The sequence below is a fragment of the Strix uralensis genome, chromosome 3, assembly GCF_047716275.1.
Source record: "Strix uralensis isolate ZFMK-TIS-50842 chromosome 3, bStrUra1, whole genome shotgun sequence".
Classification (NCBI taxonomy): domain Eukaryota; kingdom Metazoa; phylum Chordata; class Aves; order Strigiformes; family Strigidae; genus Strix; species Strix uralensis.
This window is the reverse complement of record NC_133974.1, coordinates 69,420,962-69,440,786: the sequence shown is the minus strand read 5'-3', so window position 1 is coordinate 69,440,786 and position 19,825 is coordinate 69,420,962. Positions and strand designations below refer to the sequence as shown.

Sequence of the window (19,825 nt, the reverse complement as noted above, 5' to 3'; positions counted from 1 at the left end):
GTAACTGTGCATTTGAGAATCCTTGTACAGGAACAATGGGCTGCTTATCCATAGTTGTATTCAGAGATGTGCTGCTTGAAAAGGTTTAGTAGCACATCTTGTAGAAATGGCCTGGTTTGATAGTGATATGTTGGACAATTCAATAGTTTGGTTACAATTCCTAACAGTAAAAAATCAAATTGTGCAAATAGTATTGGGAATGCTGCTTTGGAGCAAGCCAGTCAATTCGGGCACAGAGAACACTGCCATTTCTGTCTTGCTAACAATGCTGTGTGAGATACCAAGGGAGTGTTACATTATGCTAGTAAGTTATGCTTTATGTTCAGAATATATTGCTCTTTTGTGTTTGTTTTTTAATTAATTGAGTCATGTTAATCTAACACCTCCTGTTCTAGACATCTTTTTTGATCTTGGTGTGGGGAACTGAAAGAAGTCTCTTTCTTGGGGAAAGAAGTCACTTTCAATGGGGAACTGAAAGAGGTCTTGAACTGAAAGGAATTCCATTTTTTGTCAGTAGGAATTACCGGGGGAGAGCAACTGATTTTTCAGGACCCTCTTGAGTGTAATCATGGCAAAGACTGTTAGTGGTGTGCTCTGACACCTGATGAGGTTGCAGGGAGCCCTTCTCCCTCTAAGGTTCCCCTTTTCTGACCTGGTGATTCTTCCTCTTAGTCTTGGTGTGTAGATTCTACCCAACAGTGCTCCTCTACAGCTTTCCTTACGATTTCTACCCTCTAAAAGCCCAGTTTATATTGTGCATAATGTTTTGGGGTTGTTCCCTTCTTTTACACTTTTCTGAACCCTCTGCTAACAACAGTCTACTTCCTTATCCGTTCTCCTTGCTTTAGCTGTGGCTGTTGCACAGTCAACTGAGACTGAGTTCCTATGTTGTGTTGGTTTGACTCCGCGTAGTTTGAGGAGGAGAGTAGTGAACATGCTGCTCAGCAATGCACTGTGGTCATCATGTTGCTTTTGGAGCAGATTTGCTCAGAATGCAAATGACTCTTTTCTGGCTTTTAAACCACTCTGAGTGAATTAGGTTCTAGGGGAAGTTACACAGACGGTTTAGGTATTTCCCAATTCGTTAGGTGAGAGCAGACCAGCAGTACAAAACTCTTCACTGTTAATTACTATTAGGATTATTTATCACAAATACTTACATCCATCCATGCATTTTCCGGTCTGTGTCTCTGTATAATGTTGAGGAGCTGTCATATTTCTCTTCTATTGATAGGTTCAGCGATAAGGATGTTTTTGTATGTTTTAAGGCTGTGTCCTTGTTGTGGAATATTTTGAGTTGGTCTTGTCTTGGAAACTGACTTCACTAAAGGTTGATATATGATTATTATACAGATTATTTTTATCCTATTCTTTTCCCCTTGTCTTGTCCTGACTGATTTATTATATCTATTTTTCTAGGAACCAAAGCCTTTTCTGCTGTTGATTCATGTTCCCTAAAAACAATTTACAATTGAAGTGGTATAGAAGATAATATTCCCAAAGTAGATGTATTCTGAGTTCATAGCTATTGTGTGTAAATAAAAATATGTATAAATAAAAAAACGTGGCAGGAAGCCTTCTGTAGAAAGTTGCTCTTTTATGCTTGATGATACAAAGTTTAGAAGCAACTTTATTGTCTGATTGCTGAGATGATGACTCCTTTAGAGTTAAAGGAATGATATACACTGTAGTAAGTATCCAAGACTGAGTGCTGACTGACTTTCCTAGTGTATCAATCTCACTTTTAAAGCCTGGTTATTTCTTTATAGCATTTGGGTTATGTGGTTTATAAGGATTGGAAACACAGCTAGTTTGAAAAGTTCTCGTGGTACACACACACATGCATGGGCACACCTTCGCTACCCTCTTGGAAGTGTGGGTGCTCTTGCTGTATGTGTACCTGTGCTACTCCCTACAACATGCAGGTGAGAAAGCGCCCCACGAGCTCACATACATGTACCTTGGGTGCAAGTCCCTATATGTTGCACCACATACTAGCAGTCTGCTGTCTGGATGCAGACTACTGACAGCGTCTGACAGGGAGGATGCTCTGTCTGGGCTAGGAAGATGCCAGCAGAGTGACTTGTGGCTGTACCAAACCCAAGTTTTGACTGCTGCTGTTCCCACTTCAAGTTGTCTTCTGCCATTTTTTGTGATTTTTCTTACAATTCAGGCTGATGCCTCCTTCAAAAAGTCGTCTTCTAATTCCTCAGCTACTGTTTAATAGCAGCACAGTGAGTTGGGAGTTGACAGTCTTCCTCTTTAACGTGATAAGTTTTGGGTAAATGCTGCTGAGTTTTGAGTATTCAACCCCACCCCAACTATTTACACTCACAGGCTTAACAGGAGTTATTATCCAGGCCATTTGCCAAGGCTGGGCCATTCAGGCACTCCCCACAGTTGTAATGTAGAATATATCCAGTTATTAGAGGGACTTGAGAGAGTAAGTGAATTTTATATTTTACTTGGACTTAGTGCACTTTGGTGCTAGTGTTAAGATCCCTATCAGCATCTTAACTTCAGTAATAGAAGAAAGACAGGAGATAGAAGATATGACTGAGATGCAGTTTTATTTAACTGTTGTTGCTATATGTATGAGCACAGATCTAAAACCCTTAGTCCTGGCTTAGGACTCCCATTGTGCACTAAATATTTGTACAAGATATCTGTTCAGTATTTGCTATTCAGCTAGCCTTGGGTTACCTTTCTTGTGTTTGATCTTCCTCTCGCCCCATCAGAGCTGTTATTTACTGTTACTTATCAATTTACCTGTCTTAATACAAGTGTGATAACTTTTACAGAGTGAACATGAAAATTTGAATTTCAACAGTTAAGATCAGAACCACTCATCAGTAGTTTCTAGCCTTTTTCAATCTGCAGACCCTTAATATTTGCTGGTATAGATGCTGTTCAGTGGCCTGTACACTAAAGCCTAATGACAGTGGGCTTGTTTTTCTGAGTTTAATTTTTGCTGACCCCTTTGAAGTACCCCAAAGATCTCAAGGGACTTGTGGACTATAAGTTGCCTACCCTGAATTTTGTGGTTGTAACTACTTGTTATTGGATATAACATTTTTTTTTTCCATTTGCATGTATTTCCTTAACTTTCGATTACTGTGCTGGAAGCTGTGGTGTGTTTTTTCTCAGTATGGTCCATTGTTGGCCTCTCAGGTTTTCACACATATTTGATCAGCTCCAATCAAACAACAAATGAAGATGTAAGTTCATAGTATGTTTCTAAATAGCAATGAGAAGGTTTTTCTCTGTTATTCTTGGAGAAGTGCCACCTGCTTGCATAATTTTGTGAATGCCTCAGTGGGAAAGAAGGAAGTAACCTGATCATGCTCGATTCAAAATATCAGAAGAGATCATTTGGACTGTATTTGTTGTGGCTTGAAGATGTGCTGATTACGTAGTGTGTCCATTATGATATATACCCGCAGGACCTGTATCTTGAAATAGGAAAATAAAGAAGAGAGGAGACAAAGAAACAAGTGTATATTATACAGTATGAAATTACTAAATAGTTTTCAGTATCTTTCACTGGGAGTCCTAAATATTCTTTGACTCAGAAATTGTTTACTGTAAAAATTGCAAAGTGTCAAATTCCCCAAACAAAAATTTCATCCTTTATTTTTCCTTTGAAATTTCTTTGCCAGTCTAAGGTCTAAAACCTCTGGCAAGGAGTATATCATTAATTTAAAGGTCAACTTTCTAATTTCTGCAGTTTTCCTATTATGCACATAGGTTTCCATTGTTTTGGTGTGAAATTGTGTTTAACTGTATGTGGAGCTTCATGTGTCCTCCCCAAACTAAAAGGAGAAATACAAAATGAATGAAAGGAGAAAATAAAAATACCTAAGTAGCTAATGGTATAGAAAGCGTATTGGAAATTAGCAAGTAATCTAACAAATTACCACTATCTTAAAATTATTTCATTGTAATTTTCTGTCATACCTTTTTTCATAGGTATCTGGCAAATATAAAAGTAGCATCTTTGGGATTGTCAAACACGTTTTGTTGTTGTTTAAGGTCACTGTTAAAATTTTACAATACCAATCAACATGAAAAAACTCACCAAGCAGGCTCAGAATGAATTGTGACTTGGCATCAAGTAGCCAAGCAAGTAGCCTTTGAAGAAATCTGCCCCATTAGTAAGACAGATGAGATACTCTGGTATTCCTCAGTTGTTAGGTTTAGGCCAACATTGTCTCTCTAGATGGACCCAGAGTGCTTTCACTATCCCCCCCGCTTTCCTCAAATAAATGTCTCTTGGATTGTTGAAAGTCAGATAGCAGGGAACTGCAGCAATGTAACATTGAATTTCAAGTAAACTGTTCAGTAATTTCATTTAAAGCATACATTTCCAGTTGAATACAGTAAGACATTTTACTCAGGCTCTCAAGTATCTCAAACAGAAAAGCAACACTAGCTAAAAGAAAATGTAATATGCCCTAAACGGTAGTAAATTACTGCAGTTGCTTCATAGTAGTTTAGAGCCATTTGTGAACTTTAGGGAAGATGTTGTGTGGTATTGCACAGCTTGAGATCTTACCCAAGAGTATGGAAGAGAAGTACTCTATTGCTGGCTTTAATGGTATGTTGCAATTGAACCTCTTCTGTAAAATGTGCCATATCATTTGTAAAATTACACTTAGGCCATTATGTTTAGGTGCTGAGATTCCTACTGTGAGTATATCGATCCTTTGAGATTTTGAGTTGTCTAAATCTACAGAGGTAAAGCATGTGCTTGCTTGTAAGATTTTAGGGTCCAGCCTTTTATAACAGCCCAAAGCTCTAAGCTGTTTGGAAAGTGGGATCATGGGTTTTCTCTGGTCTGCTTCTGATGTAAGTAGCATGTTGCTGCTTTGGTAACCCTTAATTTGTCTCAGCCATTTTCTGTATTGTATTATATGTGATGCGTCTTGTTCATATCTCTTCAGATTAAAGGATCATGGTCAAATAAAAGAGGTAAAGAAAACTACAATCCATACAGTTATGGCAACATCTTTACTAATTGCTGTGCTGCACTCTGTGGGCCCCTCTCTCCAAGGTAAGAGTATCAAAAATATTGTTAGTATAAACGAAGCCACATGATTATTGGTGAAAAAAATATTCTTTGATGGCGTGAGTTTACTCATCAAAAATAAAGTTTTGTTTTACTGTCCATTAGAAGTGTTAATTAAGTTTTTCTCTGGTAGTAGATGAGTTGGTAAATTGTGGTTACACTAAGTTAGTGATCAGATCCTGTAAAATATATTTAAGGTTCACATCTGAAATGAAAATAAACTTGCTTATCTGTTCTTTGGACTTTTGCTACTGCAGTTAAGAACTTCTAGCTGTAAAAGATTTTTAGTAGTTAGCTGTTGCATGATGAGCAATTTGAAAGTTTATTAAATTTACATATCTAACAAATGTGACGTGAGTCACACTCTCCAATTTGCCATTTTGCTTTTCATAAAAGTGTGTGACACAACAACTCAATGCTATGCTTCAAATTCTTTTGTTTGGCTCCAAATGGAAATCTTTATTAAAACTGCATATTTCTCAGTATTTAAAATAGCATCTTAGGCTGATACAAATAGCAGCACTCAATTAGATCAGACTGGCATTGGTTCCTGTGTTTTAACAGAGTTCGTACATTTTTTTTTCCTAAATTCAGTGTTGTAACATAACTTATTTAGATGCCAAAGTGTATGTAGAGGGAGGTATTTTGTGAACAACAGTAAAAATTTTCTGACTGTAAAATGTAAATTATAACATTGCTTTTTTTGATTTTTAATCTCAGCTGTGTGCCAAGTCACTAAATATTATTTTTTTCTTTAAATTTTGTTAAAGTGGTTTAGCAGCAATTACAGCTTAAAATTCAAAATGTTCAAATGCCTTTGAGAATGGAATGCAGATCAAGAGAGGATCTGTAAATAATCCAGACTTTTCTCAATTTTGTTAAAGATTATGTTTCTCATTTTTAAACCTATGCTAGGAAATTCAGAATGCATTTTACATGTCCTCAACAGTAACTTTCAGATCCATAGCTGTCAGCATAGGTCTAACTAGTGTTCTGATATAATAAATTATATAACTTTTCTAAGCATCTGATTTTTGTAGGAGTGCTTTTCAGATGGCAGATTATAATGTCAGGTGGATTTCTAAGTGTTGTGCATGTACATAAAAACCTATTCTGCAGACCTTCATGAGGAAAGCTTAAACGGGTCTCCAAATGGTGGAAACCTCATTGACTTTGATTTTTTTTTTTTTATGCATCCTGTTCTTGTCTTTAAAAATTGAAGCCGTCTGGACCCTTATCAGGAAATAAAACCAGTTCTATGCTGACTTTAGCTCTCAGGTGTTTTAAGACATTCCTGTCTTTATGTCTTAGTAACTGGAACTATAAACCCTACAGTTAAAATTTGGTATCCTGTGGTAAAATTTGTACTTTTCCAGATGGGAAATAACATTGTTCAAGTCACAAGAAAAAAACATTTTGGCCTATGATTAAAAATATATGGAACTATAATTGAAAGCTACATATAATTTAAAACAACAACAACAACAAAACCAAACAAAAACTCACCCTACTTTGAATGGATTGAAACATAACCATTTGAATAACTTATGGGTTGGTTTTTTTTTTTTGTATGGCAGTGATATGAGCTAATACACATGTAGAATATAGTACTTTGGTCTGTACATTCAGCTTTTTATGAGTATTAACTAGCAGAACCTAAGTGAGGTTTATAGCTATCAAAACGAGAGTAAAATTGCATGTGGAATTTTAGCAAAATCTTTAGGTGAGATTATTCCATTCTATTTATTTTCTTTATAATCTTATATAGATTTTTTACCTATTTTTATTAATTTATCCACAAAACATTTTCTTAGATGGAAATAAATTTTATGAGTGCATCACTTTGGTAATAGTTGAGCACTATAAACAGCCTTAAGCGACTGTCATGAAACACCTGGCAAGTAAGTTGTCTGAGCAAAAGTTCCTCTTTCTAAATTTTGTGATTAAGTAGCTTTAATTTAGAGGTGTGGAAACTGATAACAAATGAAGCTTCAAAATAGATACTGATTCTGTGTGCACTAGTGACCTTTATAATTTCTTTTCACACCCATGGTTTAAAGTTCTTAGGTTTTGTGGTATCTGCTGGTAAGCTTCAAAATCTTTTGTCTGTGATAAAAATCCAGAAATGTAGCAGTATATGTGATTATGTGGCAGATAGTATTACAAGGAAACAACTACCTTGCTGATGAGTAGAAATGAAGTCTTATACATCAGTTGAATAAAAGGGAACATTTGAAGGTACTGGCAAAGTATTATGGTCTGTTGTAGGACAGAAAATTTTTCACTTTCTTTTTATCGAGAGGAGGTAGTTACTGATCAGAAATATCTCTAATACTTTTTCTTTATTTTGATTATTCTGTAGCTTAATTGATAGAAGAGGATTTATACAGCCAGATACACCGCAATTAGCAGGACCATCAAATGGCATTACTATGTACGGGGCCACACAATCTCAGAGCAACATGGTAGGAATCATCCCATAGTGTTGTTCATCAAGATTCCTGTGAATGTTTTCCTTCTCCACTTTCATGTGAACTAATCAAGTAATAACTAACTGGATACAGCTGACACTCTGGGTGGAATGACATGTTTATTAACAGTAAAGAAAAAAAAAACCTCAAGGCTCTTTTTAATGTATGTTTCACACATTGTAATAGTTATTGCTCATGGATTCTAAAAAAAGAGAGGCTTTTCTACACTGTTCAGTTATTGAATATACTGGCATTTTGACTTGTACTGTTGACACCTGCTGTTTGAACCGGAATATTCAAGTACCATGGACTTGCTCTGGTTCATCATTTTCCAGCTAACTGTTATTTTGTATGGCACTTTCTTCATACTCTATTTCCTTCTTTGCTTGTACGCTCCGGTTTTACATAGACTAATGTGTTTTAAAAAGCAAAGATGAACAAAGAGAAGTTTCTAGGGGAGAAGTATGTTGAAGAAAGAGCAGGAGGACACTGAACTTCCAATGAACAAAAAATGGCAACTGGATTGTTACAACAAAAACATCTTTGAAACCGTGCCAGTAGGTTTTACTTTGTTTTTTTGCTGGTAGCATTGGCTATCATAGTGGAAGATAGGATTTTCAGTGCCAAGAAGAAAAGAATAACTGGAAAGAGATCTTTTTCCAAAGGCAAGCATCTTACATATGTGCCTATTTCTGAATTGTTATACACATATCTTAATATTATGTGGGTTCTAAGACTTTGTCAAAGAAGCCATGAGTTACGGACACCCTCCCTCTGCCAAAAAAGAGGTGGCCACAAGGCCTTCTGATATAATTCAGCCTTTCTTTTGAATAAAAGAAGAAAAGACTCACTCTTCCCAGACAAATTAGTTTTAGTGTCACTGATAAACTGGTGTAAAAATTTTGTTGTAGTTTCTAAGGTGTTTTACTTACTATTTTGAGGATTAAATAGAAGATTCGTTAGTCTCCTTTATGAGAAAATGTATTAGAGACACAGTATTAATTCTGAGTCTTCTGTGAGGTGCGGTTGTGCAGAACAAGGCAATGCTCCATGCAAATTTTACTCAAAAAATATGTACCTTTGAAAAGAGAAGAGGGGATTCTAAAAAAAAAAAAAAGGGGGGGAAGAGAAAGCAAACCTTAGAAACAGCCTGAGGTCTTTCAAGGATTACCCAAACTTTCTGAATCTGTCAAGGCTTCTTATGTGACGATCATTAACCCACAGTAAGTCCCTGGCATTAAAATATCTTAACATTATAAGAATTATACTTGCATTGAAAGAAGACACTATCGTTATTACTAGTTATTAATGAGAAAATATTGTGCCAGTTTGATATAAAATGGACTAAATTTGTCTCTAGAAATGGAGAAATCTGTTATGGTATTACTTTAAGTCAAACAGATAGCTGTTATGATTTTAGTGTGTAAAACCTGTAATTACACAAATTCTTCAAGGATTTGAACATCTTATATCCTAGAACATCACACTACTTGAGCTGGAAAAGGCTTGGGTTCTTTAACAGTTGCCAGAGTCACTTGGAAATGTGCAGCTTTCATTCCTGAAAATGATCTCTCAGAAGAAGCTTGAAAAATGTAATATGTCCTGTTTGGTATGGAGGAATAGCTTTGACTGTGATACCATTTTTCTCAGGGTATTATTCCTGGTCTGTATCCAAGACCAATTGGCTTCTAGTGGCAGCTGGCTATCAGCGTTAAAATTTCTCCCTTGAGTTTTGTTGCAAACTGTCAAAGACCTGCTTAGTTTCCCAGTCTCTCTAGCACTATTTTTCTCTTCCTCATTTAAAATCTTGCATTCTTTCCTGAGTTGTTTGAAGCATAAGAAGTTATAAATTCATTTCCTGCTGGCAACAATGCAGTGGGACATAACTTTGCTTCCAATTTGTTCTTGTTTCACATTTCCCTTTTTCTTTGTTCTAAGGTCAGCGTTTTTGCTCTTCTTAGTAGACTCTGTGCCTACTTTCAGGTTCCCGTCTGTCTTATCTCATAAAGCAGGAAACAACAAAACTGATTTCCCTATTTCACAATTAAGATCTCAATCTCATCCACATAGCAGATTTTCTTTTTTTCTAACAAAATTAATTCACCCTACTGCTAGCTTAGTTGTTTCAAGCCGTTCTTTTCAGTTACCAGACTTCCTGTTCTGATTTAAATTTAGACAGAAATAATCAAGTAAAGCGTCATTATTCTATTTAACCTTTTTCCCATGAAGTGTGACCCCTAGTGCTTTTCCAGGCTTTACAGTATCTGTTTCTCTGAGCTTTCTTCCTAGTACACAACCTTAGATTCTTCTGAAGAAGTTTGGGAACAGGAGCACTGGGAACACCAGCCATTCACTTGTTCTCCACTGGAAAGGACCGCAGAAGGTGGTTGAGTGAAAGGCAGTGGAGTACACTTTATGGCAGAAGTAAAGTGAGGCATGCAGCATCCCCTTGTTTGATTTTTTCGTTGGGTTTTGGGGTTTTTTTGTTTGGTTGGTTTTGGTTCTTTTTTTGAGGAGGAATCTTTGCAAGATTCTCTAGAATCCCTCTTGCTAGAAGTTCAGATGCAAACATCAAAATTTCCTTTGGTGATAGATGGTTTAAATAACAGACTAGCTCAAGCCCAAGATGCTAAGTGGAAGCATAACAGTAGAGGGAAGGTCTTTGTGGAAGACAAGGTTTCCTTTTTACCTCATGTCCTCACTGACAAAGGTTAGGCAAAAAATGGAATATGGTTCAGTCTTCCCTTCTGGAAGGTTGCGTACCTTGGGAAAAAGGCAGAGGCATAAAATGAAAAACACTTTCTTGGAGCTGAGCCAGGTGAACCACAAAGAACTGGCAAGTTTGAAGGGGATGTATTTGGTACTGCAACTTGTATTACTACAGTTTCAGGTAAGGACAGGCAAAGTGAAATTCCTTGACTTAAGAGCATGTGTAGATCATAGTCTTATTCCATAAATACTTTTTAAATGGCAGAGATTTAGCCATTTATACATCATCAGAGATAATTATACTATTTCAGCAAGTTTTAATGCTTTTGAGTACAAGAAATAACTTCCTAGAAATCTGAAGTGTGTTCCAGTACACCTTTATGGTGTGTTTCCTTGGATTTTATTCCAGAATACATTACATCATTTTATCTGTGTTGAATCTTAATGTCTAGCTGTTATACTACTTAATCCATGTAAGTGTGCTAAAATGTCTCTCCTGCCCATTGATATTAAAGGAAGATTGTAATGAGCATCTTCTCTCACACTTGTCTTCTCTTATTCCTTCCCTTCTCTCTTTCCTTCTCTTCCCTTCCCTTGAATCTTTTACTCAGTGACTTGTGTCTTTCTAAATAGAATTCTTGTGCCTCACCCAACTAGCCTCTCATTGTTCTTTAAATCTCTCTGGGTTGTTTAGTATTGTATTCTGCTTTCATTTATTTTAATATATCTTTTAGCATATCATTTTTGTATTTAAGCTCAAAATAAATATCAGGCAAGTTTAAACTTGCCAGACACTCGTTTTCAGTGCAATACATTATCTCTTATTCAGGATACCATTTGTGGGGCACCATTTTTGTATTTAACAGCTTTTGTGGTAATTTTGCCCTTGAGACTTCGAATATTTCATATAGGAGCTACCCTACTTGTGCTAGTGACTCAGTTTGTCACAATCTCAGAAAGTCAAGGTTGTTGCTGTAATCAGTGCTTCATAGACCCATACTACGATTTTTTTTCCCTAGATCTTTATAAAAGAGCCTGTTTTCCTGTTCTCTCCTTAGTATCTTCCTTATTTTACAAAGAGCTGAAGTTATATTTACTTTTTTGAAGACTTGGAAGCACGTATAATTATTTTTTTCCTGGCACATTTCCAATCTCTTCCGACATAATTTGAAATCAATCTGCTAAATTCGTTAGACAGCTTCTTAATATCTTTATCCATGTGACAAGCATGGTCACTTGGAGCTCATGATTTGTAGATCTGTATTTCCCTGTTGCATTTTATTGCTGGTTATTTTTACAAGCTCTTCATTAGGTTGATTGCCCAAGTATCTCTCTTCTCATTCTTAAGAAATTTTTTTCACATGAAACACAGTATCTCATCCATTACGAAATCAGCATTTTCTCTATTTTCTTTCTTTCACCATAAATCCATCAGCTACCATTACGTGGATCTGTAAGTCTGTAGTACTTAGCCTTCTCTTGAAGGCCTGAGTTATTTCTTGGATTTTGATACAGGGTATTTTATTCTTTGGTAATCCATTATGAAGAAACACAGAACCTATCTCACTCCATGCACTTTTTTTTAGAGGAATTAGTTTGGTTTACTTTTATTATGATGTCTCTAGGAATTCTCTAATGCCTTATAAAGTGATAGATTTTACTTCTATCTGCCTCTGTGTCACAACAGGTTTATTTCTTTATTTTTAAGAAATTTGCTTGTACTCCTGCATTCCTAGGCATCTCCAGTGCTTAGGTAGTTCTTTGTGTGCCAAATTGCCTTATTTCCAGTGCTCCTTTCCTTTCCTGCATGAAAATTCTGTAGTTAGCGTTTGTTTTCTTACTTGCACATACCACTGAAAATTGTAGGAACCATAATAGTGCATGCGCAACATTCATTACCAGTGAGACATACAGGAAAGTCCTCTCACAAACGTTCACTTCAGTATTTGTAGCATTGATCTGGAAATAGCAGTCCAGCTGATCCAGGGAACGTTAACTCTGACCATCCTAGTGTACTTTTTCCTTTGCTTTTCATATTCTTTTTATTAGGAGTAAGTATTTCTATCATGACAGTAGAAAGATCAGCAAGGATACGAGCCCCACATTGCTGGAAGTTTTACGAGTGTGTTTCCTTGTATATTTAATGTCATACAATTTAGCATTGCCCAAAACGGAATTTAGGGCTCCTACCAAGTCAACATTACTACAGTCAAGGTTGATAGAGGTTTTTCACTAAAGCATTTTACTTCACAGTTAAAATGGATTAAGGGCACATGCTGTAAATGGACTTCAGCATTTTGCTTTGTGTTGAGGTGTGTTTTGGAAGCAATTTTTTTGATTGTGCCTATTTACTGCATTTTTGTTCACATCACAGAGCAGTATTGGAGCACATGAACTAGATTTCTTTCAGAAGATGTGCTTCCGGAACGCACCCAGCATGCTCTAACCATTCACGGACATTCAGTCCATAAGAACAAACAGTAGCTAGTCTGAAGTAAAATCCCTGGAACAGGTATAGTTTCCCCTTTGGCTTCAGAGGTGTTTCTCTTCATAGACCTACTCCTAAGCACTGTATTACTTGCTAGTGGAGCCATTGACTTGGTGGGCTTTGCGGCTCAGTTGTCGCACAGTATCTGCAATACCATGATTTTGACTGTGAAATCCTACAGCTGTTGGGAACAGTTGCACAGCTTCATCCCTCCACTCTTTACCAATCTATTGTATCCATTTAGTGTGGTATTTTTGCATACTTTCTGTTCCTTCATAGCATTGTCATTCAGTGCTGTCAGTCTCCTCCAAACTTTTTGTTGTTGGTACTTTATTTAGAGATGCTGAGGTAATTCAACCTGTTTTTCTCCGTCTTGAGAACTGTAACAATTCTTTAATGTTACTAGTGTTTAGAAAATTTTTAACAAATTTAATTTAAAATTCAAAGTAAATAATTTCTGGCTTTGACATTAGAAATGTGTAAAATATATTGCCATGTACAACAACTATGTTAACATGTATGTTTTGTGTAGCTTAGAAAAAAAAATCAGATTTTCCTCAGGAAGAAAATTGAAAAATATTGTTTCCTTAGCTGTTTGTATTTATTATTTGTCAAATAAACACAGAATTTTAGGCTTTGTCTAATTTGCTTTAATTTGTGCCTTTTGATGTGAAAATAAATACAGAGATGGCTGAAAATCTCTATGCACATATATAATTGAACTTCTGTATTTGTAGAACTTATTAAACTTGTCTTACCTTCAGAATCTGCTGTTCCTCTGAAACAGTGGAAATTCTAAGTGGAAAATAAAGTCAGTAGATCTGAAGTAAGAAGATACTGGTAGAATAATTTCTACAGTAGATTTTTTAACTCTTTAGATTTCAGTGCTTGTCTTTTTTGTTACAATCATAGGCTTTTTTATTTCATTTGAAATGCTGGCATTGAAAAATTCATGTGATTAATAGCTGTTAAGACTTTTGGCACTAGAAAAAAACCACCATGCCAGCCCTGTAAACAAATCTGAGTTCCTTGTTTAGTTTTGTGTTGGCTGTTTAGACCCAAGAATAGTCTATCTTTATATTATGTGTTGGTTTTATCAGATGGTTTTGAGAACTTCACTGAACACATCCACCTTTCCTAATATAAACCCTGCTCTGGTTCACTTTTGAAAGCTGTTTGCAGCCTGTGTTTTCCTAGAGTATTTCATGTTGGTCACTGTTAAATAGAACAAAAAAAAAAAAAAGGCAAGCCTGAAATGTATGTGAATAAGAGGAGAGGCTTTAGAATGGAAAATGAAGAAGAGATATACAGCACCTGAAAAAGTTTTATAACTGCTTAATGGAGCTTTATGAGGCTACTTATCTTTTCGGTATTGATTCAGTTGAAATGCACTAGAGTTGGGTAAGAGGAAAATGAATTCAGATGATACAATGAGTTCAAGTAAATTACCTTCAGCTAATTTAAAACCGTGTACTCGTATTGCCTGGAACACATTAATGATTTTCTTTTGAAGATCAGTGCTGAAGCTTCACTAAAGCAGTAAGTCAGCTGCTACCATTATTTGTTTTCAATGTACCCCAGTGGTTGTAGGCATTCCTTTGTTATTTAACATGCTGTTTGGCTACTGCTCTTCAGAGAAGATGGATTTTGTTGGTCTTTTTGAAGTTTGAAAATTCAGTTAACAGATTTTTAAGGTCTGCATAGTAAGGTTGGTTGAAGGGCTATAGTTTAATTGAAATAAGCAGGCGTGAATAACAGTATGTTAATCAAGAATGAGTTATTCACACTGAATTACTAATTGAAAGCTTGACTTTAAAAGATGCTGACGGTTTTCTTCTTAGTAAGGTACTTATGCAAGGTTTTGGCTTTAAGCCTGTGGGTAATCCCTCTGAAATGATATGGGACCACTTCAATTGTTTGGCTGGCACTGTTCATCATTTTGTGGGGAGAAAAAATTACTTGCAGCTTATATGAGCTCAATTTATGTAACAGGAAGTCAGTGCATTTATCTTTGTGAAAGCATGTGTGTTGGAAAATAAGTAACTGAGTAAGGATCTGCCTGTCAAAAAGTAGTTGGTCTTGGAGTCTTAAACCACTTAGACACGTTTAAAATACTACCTGTCTACTGTGACCAAGTAGTCTGCTTGCACACTTTCTGAGTGCAATGCATGTGCGTCCATCATTAAGCTATTCAGTGGTGCAGTTGGAGGACCTGAAAATATCAGAGGAAGCATTCATAGTGATCATACAGTAAAGGAAGCAAAAGTCTTGCATAGAGTATATCACAATGTCTTATTAAACTAGAATGGGCATTTTAGGGAATTGCTGTAATATTAGTAGAAATAGTTATGATCGGGAATATCTTCAACAGATGTTGGATTTTGTAACATCTTTCAGTAATTTGATACAGATAGAAGAAATCTGTCGTAAAGCAGAACATATTGCTTTAACAGAATCCTTGAAATAGTAGCAGTGAATAGGCACGTCTTACCTCTGGATATGTTGTTTTTATTCTGCTTGTTTGCTTCCAAATTTTCTTTGCTGCATTGGATTTATAGTTGTATTCATTTGTCTGTAGTGTTTCTCTTGCACAGCAGAACTGTAGTGTGGCAAATGAATCTTAACAGGATTTTGAAAAATCTGCAGATGTTATAACTAATCAGGCTATGAATTAAATATGTATTGTTCTTAGAAGCTCTCAAAAATCATGCCAGTTTGTGTTAAAGAAGCTTAATTTGGCAGTAGGTGTACTACCTGCTTAGCTAGCTGGACATTACTGAAACACCTACCTGTCTTGTCATCTCAAGGAATGAATGATAATTTTGTATAAACAGTTCATAGGAATGATATAGAGCCAAAAGCATTCCTGGTAATACTCATTGGATTTATATAATGCTGAATTTGGCTTGTTATTGTGCAAGTGCTTGCCAGAAAACTTGTGGTTTGCACCTTGATTCTTCACATTGTCAAGATTAAGTTAATCGAGAAACAACCTAAAAATAATGAAAGCTCATATCAAGTTATTGCATCTGCACTGCTGCCTAATTTCTATACATCCTCTAGAGTATTGAGTAGAGTGTAGTATATTCCTTAAAGTGTATATATAATGTATTAAAATGGGGGGGTGGGGGTGGAATTTTTGCTCATAGAGGCTGTATTGCCAGCTGTATCTTTATAAAACTACCTGCATCAAAGGAATTCTTGCTCTGGAAAACTTCTGTAGCACCTTAATTCCTACATGTGAAAACCAATTATAAAAAGACCAAGTCTTGCCTAGTGTTTTTGAACTTGGAAATATGCTTGGATTTTGTCTATGGGCCTCTCTCTGAACTGCTAGCTATTCTAGGGTAAAATGAGTAGTGTGGAAGTGATTCACCTCACCTGGAATCAGGGAGGTTTTGAGGTGTCTGATGCAGTTAGTTACACACGGACTGTGCAGCTAGGCTTTCCAAATGACTTTGAACAAGAATAAGCAAAGCATTTGAATTACAGTGCTCACAAAATACTATTTTAAAAGTTACCAAAACCCTTACATGAGCACTGTGAATGAATCGTAATTTACTTTGATAGTAATCCAAAGCACTGGCTCAGTTGTGCATGCTTTTTTTTTTTCCTTGGGCAGCATGCAATGGGATTTTTGGGTGGCTAACCGTGGAATGATACTAATGGCTTTCTTTTTTTCTCTTCACACCCCATTCTTTTCCATACCTTTTTGTCCATATTCTCCCTTTTTTCTCTGTTTTGTTTGCCTTATATGATTTTGACACCCTTCCATTCTACAGTGTGACCAAGATCAGTGCATTCAGAGCACTAAATTCGTTTTGCAGGCCGCTGCCACCCCCCTACTACAGAGTGAGCCAAGCATAACTAGTGAAGAGCTGCCTTTACCAGGAAAGACTTCTATCAGTGGGCCTTGTGCAACTCTAACTCTAGGGCAACCAACACCACCATCTTCTATGCCAAATCTCACATCAGATACAGGTTTGACAGACATGATACCATTAAAAGAGGAGCACGAAGGTCATCAGTTTCTCACTCCTGAAGAAGCTCCGTCACCCCCTGGGATGCTGCCAAGTGGAAGTCCTATTACACACAGCCATACAATGCACGTCCTGAGTCTAGCCAGCCAGGATTCATTGCATGAAGACTCAGTGCGTGGTCTTGTGAAGCTTAGCTCAGTTTGAACAGCTTTTTTGAACACTGCACCGTTTCTTGGTGTCTATACAAATCTCTACTTAACAGGAGTGACACTGCAGTACCACTGTAAGACTTCGTAACATGCCTATAATGGAAACTTTATCGCGTAATGGAGTCTACTAAAAAGACAAGGTTTTTTTTCAATGGAGCTATGGCATTTTTTGACCAGGTTGTTAATGGTTGTGCTTTGATGGTGACTGCATTTTATTTTTAAACAAAACCAGAAATGGTCAATAATCTTATTTCCTGAAGCCTGGGTACAGCAAGTTGGAAGTCAGCCTGTAACAAACACCATGTACAGTACAAAAGAGAGAGATTTTTGGATGTAAGTGTCATGCTCTGTGTTCTATGCTCTTGTAATACACACTTGTTAAGGCTTACCACACTTGTGGCCAGAATGATCTGCACTTACATGTTATGCTACTAATATTTGAGATAGAAAATTACCATTCCATTTGTTAATACAAAAAAAAAAAAAAGACTGCAGATATGGATTTGCATGCCACGCTACAGTATGTGTTACAGTGGTGTTGGTATTAAGAGAAAGTGCTGCTTTTTTATTTGTGACTTTCAAAGTGCTGTTTCATTTAAAGACAGTGCAACAAACAAATTAATGGACTATATTATTTTTTCAATTTATTAAAGTTTATTTTAAATTAATCAGTGGTGCCTAGAAGATGGAGAATTACTGATTTGATCATGTTGCATATCATTTAACCTTCTGTTTAAGTGTTTGGAGTGAGGTGTTGTGTTGTGCCATACCATGAGATTCTTCCACTCCCTAATGTGATACAATTACCTGTGGACCTCCAATAAAATGACATCCTCTATTTCTTGGACATGTGTACAGTTATCCTTGCACAGTTTTCGTGGGGAATGAGGGGGAAATCATGACTTGTTGACATGGTTTGTAAAGATTTGACTGGAATATGTTTACATAATGAAACCAGAGCTATGGAGGAAGAGCTGGATACAGTCAGGTTTGCTTCAGCATCTTTTATGGTTTTGTCCAAGATGTGTATTTGTTCCCATAAGAAATCTTTATTTGGGAACAGTGGAGTTAGCCTCTGCTTGGACTGTAAATCTGTATTGCTTATCATATGGCTAAAGGGTGAGGGGCTTAAGAATCAAGACAAAGACAGACAGCTTAGTAAAGTAATCTTACCTGGTTAACAATAGGCTGTAGCTGCCCCCAGCCATCATTCTTCATTTGTATTTGTCCTTTAATATTTTAAATGGAAATCTTGATTTTATAGAATTCTTCTGTGCTTTTTTGTTTAAGTAAAGCACAACAAAAAGGTTAAAGAGTTTTTTTATAATTATTTTTCATGATGGCTGAAGAGAACCTTAAGTTGAGAAAGTTTAATAGCTTTAATACTGTATTTAACATGCTTTTCAGGATGTGGAACCTGGATTATTCTTTTCTCAGGACAAACTAAGTGCAGAATGTACTTTATCTGATGCTTCTGTGCCATGAAAGTGTTCACTAGTTAGGAAATAGAACAGTTCTGTATTGTTCACTGTGGTCATTCAGTGACACCAAGATAAAAATCTTTCTGTTTTTACTTGCATTGTTGAAATTGAGGACAATCAGTCTGCAGGAAATCAGTCACCCATACTATTGAAGCATCAGACAAGATACTGACAAAAACCCTACTCCTCTAAGATTTCGTAAGCAATCTGTTTCTATAATTGATGATGCTAGTTTTGACCTAATTCAGCGTGTAGAACATAGCAACACTTTCTGTCTGTAACTGCCATAATGGGTCCACCAAAGAACCTCTGGCAGATAAGTCTGTCCCAGCTATTGGAGCCACCCTTCCAGAATTTTCCTGAAGCTGGGACAGTCTTGAGTTCTCTCCAGCATCCAAACTGTAGTGACTGACAAGTCCCAATAAGCCCCAAGTAGCGGCATTTATTTCTGTGTCTGCTCCTGAAGAAGAGTCAGTGATGCTCATCATCTTGATTTCATCTTTCCCTGATGTGGCTTCTCACGTATGAAGCCATGAACAACAGCATTACAGTAGGTAATGGATTGAGGTCTCATAGACCTGGGTAAAGAATCCCAGCTTGGAGTTTGTAGACCAGTACTTGACTGAATCATTATCTCATAGGTGTCTGTGGGTAGTTAACTGTGGATGCATTACTCATTATGTGGAAGGAGAGGTCAAATACTTTTAATGTGGTACCAAAACTTTCCACTTGAAGCAGTAATGATGAGGATTACTATTTTAAGGAAATTGTTCTTTTTAAGTCTCCCTGAAATGCCTGAGGGATTTTATGCTTCCAAGAATACCAACTTCGTGACAACATTTGTATGTCATTGCCACTAGGGAGTAGTGCAGAAAGCTACTACTACTAGAAAGCTCTGTGTGCACAATAAAATTAGTGTCAGTTTTAATATGAAACTCAAGGGAGAAGGACAGGATTAGAGTCTCTGTGCTGTTCCTTGTGCTCATGCTTTTCACCATCATTTTTTGAACCTTCTGTGTTGTTTATAAGTGAGGTGTAGGAATTATGTAACAAATTGGAAACATGCTACTTCAAACAAATGTGATAGTTATTGTAGTTGTTCAGATGACTTGTTTTTAAGATGACAACCTTATTTTTTTGACATGCTGTCTATGTTTTTAAGTTTGGCATGTGAGAATAAATTAAATACTTTGAGTTTGTGTATCTATATATTTATATCACCCCTGTTTTAAGTCTATTTTCCTTCCCATCTCAGCCTTTTTTAAATGGTGACATCTCTAACCTCCCTGACACGACTGCCTTGCGAGGACATCTGCTGGAAGATTTCGGAACTAAGTCTATTAACCCACATGCTGTGGTAATTGCAGTCTTTGACAGCAGGCAGTGATTTAGCAGCAGGTTGATCGAAGAGGTGCCTCT

General features: G+C 36.5%; 1 protein-coding gene across 5 annotated transcripts in view; it reads left to right on the top strand.

Annotated features, from left to right (window-relative positions):
- ZDHHC14 (zDHHC palmitoyltransferase 14) overlaps window positions 1–19,600 on the top strand; it is a 116,421-nt gene extending 96,821 nt beyond the window's left edge. For 3 of the 5 annotated variants that reach the window (XM_074862770.1, XM_074862765.1, XM_074862766.1), the window contains 4 exons: window positions 3,116–3,218; window positions 4,944–5,053; window positions 7,431–7,533; window positions 16,519–19,600. In XM_074862770.1, coding sequence (XP_074718871.1) covers window positions 3,116–3,218; window positions 4,944–5,053; window positions 7,431–7,533; window positions 16,519–16,920 — 718 coding nt within the window. In that variant the 3' untranslated portion in view covers window positions 16,921–19,600. The remainder of the gene's footprint in view (window positions 1–3,115; window positions 3,219–4,943; window positions 5,054–7,430; window positions 7,534–16,518) is intronic. The other 2 variants (XM_074862767.1, XM_074862769.1) reach the window with 1 other exon arrangement.
- The last annotated feature ends 225 nt before the right edge of the window (window positions 19,601–19,825 follow it).